This window comes from Fulmarus glacialis, unplaced genomic scaffold, assembly GCF_000690835.1.
Source record: "Fulmarus glacialis isolate BGI_N327 unplaced genomic scaffold, ASM69083v1 scaffold10135, whole genome shotgun sequence".
NCBI classification, from domain to species: Eukaryota; Metazoa; Chordata; class Aves; order Procellariiformes; family Procellariidae; genus Fulmarus; species Fulmarus glacialis.
The window spans coordinates 1-9,257 of NW_009212326.1; the positions used below are offsets into that span (position 1 = coordinate 1).

Genomic DNA, 9,257 nt, shown 5'->3' on the forward strand with positions numbered 1-9,257 from the left:
GGCTGAGGTGGGTACCAGTGAGAGGGAAGCAGGAGGATCCATGTTTCGCCTATCTGGAGGCACAGCCATCTGATTTATCCGCTGACCCTTGCCATGGAGTGCTAGGCTGGGAAGAAAAATAGATGGACGGCTTATCTTATCTCCAGAGATGCTACCTGCACTCTGGGCTGGGGGAGGCGAGCCGTAAAGTGTTGGTAATGTCAGACCAGGGGAGACTGGCTGCCTGCCTGGTAGCATTCCCCAGCAGTATGTCAAGAAATACAGATGTATATGGGTATAAAAATATATTTTACAAGACATGACTATCAGTATATATGATTGGAAGAAGCCTGTTCATCTCTGAAATTTGTCTCAGCTTTGTATAACAAACATACCAACATGCCCCAACACACAATCCTAGAGAGGTGAGCAAGTAAAAACACAACTCAAGAGCTCAAATTAAATTTCAAACGTCCGTTTTGTCCCTCTTACGAAGCTGGCCCTTTAACCCATCCACATCTTTCTTTGCTCCATGCCGTGATCTTATTGTAACTGAGCAGCGGACTGAGACCACTGGACTCACGTCACTTGGACTCAACGGGACCTCTGGGGCTAATATTAGCAGGGCCAATAAAATGACATAGCTAGAAGGCTTTGGCCATCTCCAGATCTCCTCCTGTCCATGCAGGGAGACAAAGGCCCCAAGAAGACAGGAAGGATGCTGCAGAGGCTGAGAGCCAGGAGGAGCTCAGTGCGTACCAGGAGATGACGCCAAAGGAAGCTGCCGATGTGTTGAAGCTGATGGAGGAGTACGAGCCCCTTGTGAACAACTCTGTGGCCTTTGCAGAGCAGCTCAGCAAGGATCTCCATGTGCTGGATGAGGTAAGGGGGCCAAGGGCTGGGACTCAACTGAAAAGAAGGTGCCTGGCACGTAGGGGCGCTGGACCGAGTCTCTGGGTATCGACAGCTCTTTCGTTTGCTGGGAGCATTTGATCTGAAAGTCATCTTGGCGTTGTGCTACTTCAGCTCAAAAGGCAAGTCAGGAGGACACCGCGGCTCCCCTCTCGGGGGTCAGTGTTTGTCCCACCGGCCACTACAGTGGGGCTGCCTGTCCCTTGCAGGGGCTAAACAAGTAGCTGCAGCCTGGCAGCCAGGCACCAAATGTCTCTCTGGGCTGAGCTTAACCGCCCTTAGACATTGGCTTGAGCGGTGTCTCGCCGATGACCACGGTGACTGACCAGCTCGGGGCAGGTGAAACCCTCTGTCAGTTTTGCAAAGGAGTAAAACAAAACAGTGGCGCAGCCCCAGCTGCAGGGAAGGATACGGAGCCCAGCTGCACGTGTAGCTGTGAGGGACTATAATTCCTGGGGACAGCGCAGGGATGGGTGAGGGTCTAACTGCGGGGAAAATGGAGCGGGGTGCTCTGGGGCTGGCTGAGGGAGGTGGATGAGATGGGGAGCTCCGGGATCTCCTTCGCATTGCGCAGAAGGTCTCTGTGTCCCACGCAATGTGAATTAGGACCACCATTTCTGTAGTCACCAGTGCAGAAGAAATTTGTCTTCGGGCATTGCCTCTGGGTCTACAAGCTGTGCCTCCAGCCAGGTCAGCGGTCAGCAGCGACCTTGAGCAATCCCACAGCCTTAACCACGTCTGGAAATGATTTACAGGAACGGTCCCAAGGGGACAACGTGGTGGCAATGCCCACGCTGTGTGTCTTCCCCTCCCTGTCTGCACGGGGCCGGGTGTCCCACGGGGGGGGGTTAGCCTGCCAGACACCTCGGGGCACCGAGAGCTCCCCAGGCTCTGCCAAATCCAGAGTCAGGTCTGCAGCTCACGGCGTGCCTGGCCCAGCGTGGCCATCCACAAGCCAGACATGCAGAAGCGGTGGGGACAGGTCCTGCCACGTTGCCATGAGGGCTATCACAAATACATCAAAAATTCCTGTTATTTCCGTTGTTTTTTTTTTTTTTTAGCTTGAGCACAAGCACATTAGTTACCCCTTGGGAAGGGGAGAACAGAGAAAAGCTGGGTAGGAAGGATAAAGGCTGATGAGTAGGGAGGGAGGGGATGAATGTGCATGTAAAAAGTGGGGGGTGATGAAGAGCAGAAAGGGTGGTCTGACAGGCAGGGATGCCTGGAAGAAAAGGAAAGAGCCAACAATGATCCCTACAGAAGGAAAAGCAGCAGCTAGGGAGAAAGAAAAGAGGAAAAAAATGAAAGTGAGCTGGAAGGAGATAAAAAGTAAAAGATAAACTGTTGTAGAAAGGGCCAGTGAAGAAGGGCACACATTATTTTCAGACTAGTGAGCTTTATTTACTTTATTAGAGTTGCAGAGGATAACTCGTTTCTTTGAGTGCTGGAGCAAAATAATGAGATAGCTGCTTCGAGCATTTATCTTACGCTAATATATCTGGTGCTAGGATTTTATGGGTAGGTAACTGAAGAGCAAAGGGGAGAAAATAAGCCAAAGGAAATATCCTAAAACATACGAGAAACCACAAACTCTAAATCCTCCTTTAGCTCCAGTATTTGCTGCATTCCCAATTTGTATTTATATATGCCTTATTACACATGGAAACTTAGTAGTTAATCTGGACGACCAAACTCCCGAGGTCTGCTCCTGCTTGCTCTTGGCAAGCTGTACAGGCACTTTGCGACACTGTTTCCCAGCTGTAAAAAACCCTGTGAGAGTAACTAATAAATCTCTATTAAGTTCTTTGAGATGAAAGGCGCTGTCGAATACATTATTTTAATGCCCTCTAATGAATAAATGTCACTTATTGCTAGTAAAAATTAATTAATGAGATGTTTCTATTTCTAAGGTTTAATCTGTGATATTAAGTGTTATTAATACCAGCAAGTTAGACTAGCACATGCATATATTTAAATGTTTTTCCCCACATCCCAGTGATAACACCTTGTCCTCCTCTTGCAATACTAATCACCCTCTGCTAACCCATCTCTTCTGGGGATCGCGAAACACTGCGCCAACAGCAAGAAAACGCTTGTCTGCTTCGGAGGGAAGGAAAGCACGGCCAGGGCACCCGGGAGGCTGCGAGCTCTGATTTTTACATTGGTATTCCTACGTACTCGCAGGATCCCAGCGCCCGCTGAAAATCCGGCAGCTCCTGGCAGCTTTGGGCCGCCTCCAGCGGGAGAGTTATTACCCTCACCCGAGCGGCGGTGCTCCGGAGAGCCCTTTCTGCCAGCAGTTGCCCTGCCAATGTCACCGGTGGTGCTTTGCTCTAGGCGAGCCCCCGTGGGTCTGTTAAGCCCTAATAAGACAATCTGAAGGCGCGGCGGTGACAGGCTTGTGGGAGGTTTATGGCTGTGATTTAGGCACATTTAATAAAATGTGAAGCTCCGGGCAGAGCCCGTGACCGCGGGCCAGGGTCCCTGCCGCGCGGCTGGAAAGCAGCAGTCCGGGAGAGGGGCTGTTTGCTCCCTCGCAGGTCCCTTGTGCTGTCCTGCGTAGGCTGGTTGGGCTCTGGGCAAAAGGAGCATTTGCTTAGCGTCGTCGGTGCTTTCAGAGATGAGGATCTGCGTGCATTAGCAAGCCCCGCTTCAAATCCGACTGCTGAGCCTGCTGGCAAGTGAAACCTCTGCCTTCCCTGCCGTCACTGGGCTCCCGTGGGGAAGCCGCATCACTTTGCAGTGTGGTAGTTGCATCTCTACCCTTCGATGGCGATGCTTTGCTGTGTTTGCTACGACATCAGGCTTTTCTTTTCTACAGAATTCCTCTGACCTTTCCAGATCCTTTGGGAATCTGCCTACATCTGAAGCTGTTCCCCACAGTCCTTTCTCCCACATTTTCCCAAAATGGCACTACATTTGTCACAGGAGAGCGTAATCCGTGCTTTGCCAGTGAGACCAAAGGCGCCCGGTCCAGGAGCGTGCTGCAGAGAGGCTCTCCCACATTTCAGGAGCACCTCCACGCTGCTCCACCACCACGTACCAGCACCTCCGCGCTGCTCCACCACCACGTACCACCTCTAGAGCTGGAGCTGCCAGCTCATCTTTATCCCAATAGCAACGCAGGAGGAGCTTGAAGAAGAGAAAGTCCTTAACACAGGGATTGTAGATGCCCAGCATCTACCGTGCTTTCAGACACATTCCTAATTCGGAGCACAGGGCAGGTCCAAGCCACAGTAACCTGACTTGGGTGGACAAGACTTTGCTTCTCTTCCTCCCATCATTTCCCACCGGCGAGCCGAGCGCAGGGCTTACTGGGGGGTGCAGATACTTCTGTTGTTGGTTTTCTTCATTTAATGAAAAAGATGTCAGATAATTGAAACATCAGAAAAAACAAACTTCTTTAAAAGCGTTATTAATGGAGAGAAAAATAGCAGTCTGGAAGCCTCATGCCTCCCAGGCCCGTGTCTATTGATTGTTCTCTTTGATATCCCGCATGGTACATAGGCCCTGAAAACGATACAATTAACATTTGGAAGCAGTTAATCTCTAGCGGAGCTTGTCAGCAGCAATTAACACGCCGTTATATCTCTACCACCTGTCAAAACAAACGCCTGAGACCTCCCTAGGCAAATTGTGCCTTCAGTTTCCATATTAGAGACATATATATGTGCATGTCTCATGCATGATTTAACTGTTTATTAATTCCACTGCCAGAGCCGCTCAGCTGGGTAACACCCTGGCAGCAGCAGCAACGCCCGGAGCTGTGCTAAACGTGCTGTGACAGGCACTTGGCATGGCCGTGGGCTGCATAAATGCGTTAGAACCAGAAAGAAATGGCCAGTTCCTCAAAGCTGGCATGTTTCCTTACAAATATTGTGGGATGGACACCCAGGTCCTCAGGGCACTTCACCAGTTGTGGAGATTGAGGGTTGGAGGCTCCATGCAGTGTCCACTTGGGACTTTCCTAGTGCACAGAGGGAAAAGTGGGGTGCAGAAGCCAGCAGGGCTTGGTACCTTCTCCAAACCTACAAAGACTGTATTCTGCTCATGGTTGGATTTGCCTGGCAACCCCACAGTAACCTCTTTGCTGTGGCAGATGAAAGTCCTCTGAGCGTACACCTTGCTCAGGGAAGGGTTTTGCTCTCCCCTGGCACTTGGGACTTACAGGTGGCTGCTGATATAGTTTAGCCAAGTGCAAAGGTAAGACATTGACCTTGTGCAGGTAGTGATGCAGGACAGCAATCATAACAGCATCTTGCACGTTATAATGACAGGGTCTCTGCTTCAACTTGGGAGGGTGAAGGTCAGGATATTTGACTCTGAGATGGCGGTGATCAGTCCCTGCTACAGTGCTGAAGCCCTCTGTTTCTCCATTTCACAGGCCAACATTAGAGCCATTATCTCTTCTGAGAAGCAGGTGACACAGCTGATGAGCTCCATTGATGAGGTCCTGGCAGAGGTGGCCAGAGTGGAGGAGACCTTGCAGATCTACGATGAGTTACTGGGAAGCGTGAAGCAGCAGATGGACCACATCCACCAGGGAAACTCCTTGCTACATCGCATCAGTTCCAACAAGACAAGGCTGATGGATGAGATCCTCTTCCTCACGGTACGTGGATTTGCAAAGACATAAATCTTCAGCCTGTTGAATCTATTAGAAAAAACTTTCAGTGAGCCTCAAACATTCTGAAGACTATTATCTGTCTGCAAAGGCTACGGAGCTTCTCTGGCCTAGAAATGAGGGACTTTGTTGTCTTGATACCATAAGGACGGCCACACAACTGGGATGGACTACAGGTAGACCAGCAGCAGACATGATGTGCAGTACCCTCACTGTGGTCCAGGGCTGTAAGAGGGGTCCCTGAAAGTCCTTTCCATGCGCAAGATGAGCCTCAAATGATGTAATGCCAAGGACCTTCCAAACGCAGCTCTGCAGCCTTTCACTTGGGATGCTGTGGTCTGCCTTTCACTAGCGGCTTTGGGACCTTCTTTTTACATGCTCAGAGGCTGCTGGGGCAGTGCTTTTACCCTTGCACCCAAAGCACTGAGATCCTCTCAGTCTTGTGCCTTCAAATTCCAGGCATCCTTATGTCTGGTTTGTGGGGTTACGTGTGGGAAGCAATTGTCACTGAGAGTAGTTGCTTTCTTCCTCCCTTCGCTTGGTAGCTTTCAGTTTATATCTTTGTCCTAGGGAAAAACAGCTCTCATTAGTAGATAATAGACATTTCAGTAGCCAATAACCATTACCCAGGAATACGCAAGCACAGTACCTAACGAGCAATTAGAGCCAGAGCATGCAACACCCCCCTGATCAAAGCATGCTCCCGTCAGCACTGATAACCTCACACCAGCAGAGAAACTGCTGGGTCCTGAGGCAAACTATACATCTGCCATGGGAAAAGCATTCTGGGGCCTCCCTGTTGCCCTGGAGAGGAGCCCTGGAGAGGCTGTTTGTCCAGGGACCCTGTTGCTTCTCTTCCCACTTCCCACTGGTGGGAGTTTCCCCATTCCTTTTCTCTCCTTTGCTTGCTTTTTTTTTTTTTCCCCACCTTTGAAGGTAACTTAACCGGTAAGTCACTGTCTGCCATCAGTGGTGGACTTTGTGCACCTCAGCCTGTCTCAGCATCCATCGTGGAGCAAGGAGCTTTTCTCTGCAGTACCTCATAGCCACAGAGGCACTGGCGCAGGGCAGAGCGCAGCCAGTGGGAAGACTCTTGATGAGCTCTGGGATTATGGGAAAGCAAATTATTTACAAACGTAACGTGCCATAAATGCAAGAACTGTGCTGTGATAGCACAGCTAATCCTCGCTTCCACTGCTTACGGTGACCTCTATGCCGTTGACCTTTTCATTCCTCAGTAACTCAAGCTGCAGTTTCCTTAGCTTTTTCTTTCTCCTCCCCACCACTTCGCTGCCAGTAGCGATCCCAGAGGTGCCGGCCCTTTGGAAACTCGTGCTGAGGTTTGCCAGGGCTTCCCTGCCGACCGCTGCTGTTGTTACTGTGCAGACCTTTGGCTTCGGCGGGGATAGAGCAGCATGGTCTTCTTGATGGACACGTGCAGCCTGGCAGCTGAAGGTAGCACTTGGCTATTTCAAGCCAGCAGACTTCTGGGATGAGAAGGGATGAGAAGCTGGCTGTGCTTGTACCTGTTCTCTTCTGGCTTTGTTTTCAGACCCACCTCAATCTCAGCAGGGAACACTGCGATGCCCTGAGCCGGGCAGATCTTTCCAGCCCCAGCAGAGTGAAAGCCTGCATTGCTGCAGCAGAGGCTTTATCTGGCTGCATGAACATCCAGATACAGCCCGGTGAGTAAAGAGCAGAGATTTATGCCTGCAAATGGCAGAGCCACCAGCTCCTCCACAACCTGTGCTGCCCACCCAGCACCATCCTGTGCTGCCCAGCCTCTGCAGGTGCCCTAAACCGCTGCAGCCGGAGTGGGTGTTCCCAGGAATTAGCTCGCACGCTTGCTGGGCAGCTCTGCAGGCTGCCTGGGGCAAAGTGGAAAAGAAATAGAAGGTAGGCAGGCGTGTATTTGGGAAGCTAAGCAGCAGCACTGACCTGGGGGTACGTGGGGCGTGCGGTGCAGAGCACCCTGCAGCACACCTGGAGCTGTGAACTGGGGGAACAGGCTTGCAGGGTCGGCTTTCTTCTGAAGATATTGCTGAAGCTTTCAAAGTCTCCAGCAGCTTCACCTAGAAGCACAGTCAAGCAGGGCTGGGAAAACAAATGTAACATTACCTCTGAACATCCATGAAGAACAGCAGCGGGGGGAGGACTGGCTCCATTCCTAGCGAAATCCAGTTCATGCTGCAAACGGCCAAGCTGGGACATCCATGCACCACAGGCAGGTCTGCAGGACCTCCCTCTGGACTCAGGCACCGGCTGGTCCAGTTTACGTTAAAGTTGAGGCAAACTTATGGCAAGCATCTATACAATTCCTCTAAACACCTGGACCTAAGGCAACATTGTCTGCCATCTGTGTACGACACCTCTTATGGTTCAGAAAGGAACTGGTGGAAAGACAATTTTAGCAATTGTGGTCTCTTGGGGCAACTCACTTGTCTGTACTTGAGCATGGAAAAATGATAATTCGTTGTAGCAGGATCCGCTGTGGGTGTTGTTGGAGACCTGCTGGTGTACAGGGACTTGATCCTGGCATGAAACCCCATGCTTTCCTTGTGAAGAGACTGGGTGTTTGTCCTTGACCATGGTCAGACTGATAGATGCTTTGCAATTATTATTCATTTAAGTTTAAACTCCCTCCCTCTTTGTATTTCTTTGGTACCACAGCAAATCTTTTTCCCTTTGTTGGGACTGATAGATGCTTTGCAATTATTATTCGTTTAAGTTTAAACTCCCTTCCTCTTTGTATTTCTTTTGTACCACAGCAAATCTTTTTCCCTTTGTTGGCTTTTAGGTGGTAGTATTTATCCCAGAACTTACTTCTTGAAGACCTGTTTTATTTGCCAGTGTGCTGAGTGATGTTGGTCTGCAGCCACGACAGCTCATGCCGCTCCATACCACGAAACCCTCTTTTTTTTTCCTCAAGGTTACCGGAAACTGCAGTCTGTGGCTGAGCAGCTGATCATGTTTGAAACACTCAAGCAGAACTTCGAAAACTCTTTCATCGGTCACATTACGAGCATCTTTGAGCTGCAGGTGGGCATTGCTCTTCATGTGGCAGCTCAAAATCCTGGGAGATTTGAATATTCTGGTAAAATAGTGCCAACAGTATAGGGGATGCCACCGTAAGAGGATTCTCCAAAAGTGTCTCCTCAAGGAGGTCTTTTCACGTGCCTCCACCTGCTGTTGCCCCCCAGCCCTCTGGCTGGTTTTGCAGGCATGCAGAAGAAATCCAGCACAATTCTGTGTCTATCAGGCTATCCGGTTGCCTCCCGTGACAGTCATTAATCCTCTGGTCATGTTAAAAAGTGATTAGGCCTAAAGATTTTTGCTTTAGATTTTCTTGTTTTGCTTCAGGAGTGGTGGTGGTTGTTCGTCTATTTGTAACACGAAATCCCAGGATAAAAGCCAATACCTTGATCCTTTGATTAACATTTTCAAGTGCTCATCTTGCAATTTAAAAGATATGGTGGAAATATCTCCATGGGGAGAAATCTGAAAGAAAAATACTACTCTTCCAGATTTCATTTCATGAAGAGAAAAGGAGCTACTCCCAAATCCTTAGCATTATATATCCTTAAATCTTTAGCATTTACTTTCAAGCATTGACTCCGGGAAGGGATGTGACTGGCAGGGAACTGCGAGGGAACTGTGGGATCTCCATCCCTGGAGATTTTCAGCCCTTGACTGGACACATCCCTGAACAAGCTGCTCTACCTGGACCTGCTCTGAATCTGCT

At 49.9% G+C, this 9,257-nt stretch overlaps 1 protein-coding gene across 1 annotated transcript in view; it reads left to right on the forward strand.

Moving 5' to 3' along the window:
• Nucleotides 1-660: 660 nt before the first annotated feature.
• The window catches only part of LOC104076835 (exocyst complex component 1-like), a 21,081-nt gene continuing 12,484 nt past the window's right edge, over nt 661-9,257 (forward strand). The window contains exons 1-4 of the mRNA XM_009577845.1: nt 661-861; nt 5,276-5,503; nt 7,068-7,200; nt 8,445-8,554. Coding sequence (XP_009576140.1) covers nt 745-861; nt 5,276-5,503; nt 7,068-7,200; nt 8,445-8,554 — 588 coding nt within the window. The 5' untranslated portion in view covers nt 661-744. The remainder of the gene's footprint in view (nt 862-5,275; nt 5,504-7,067; nt 7,201-8,444; nt 8,555-9,257) is intronic.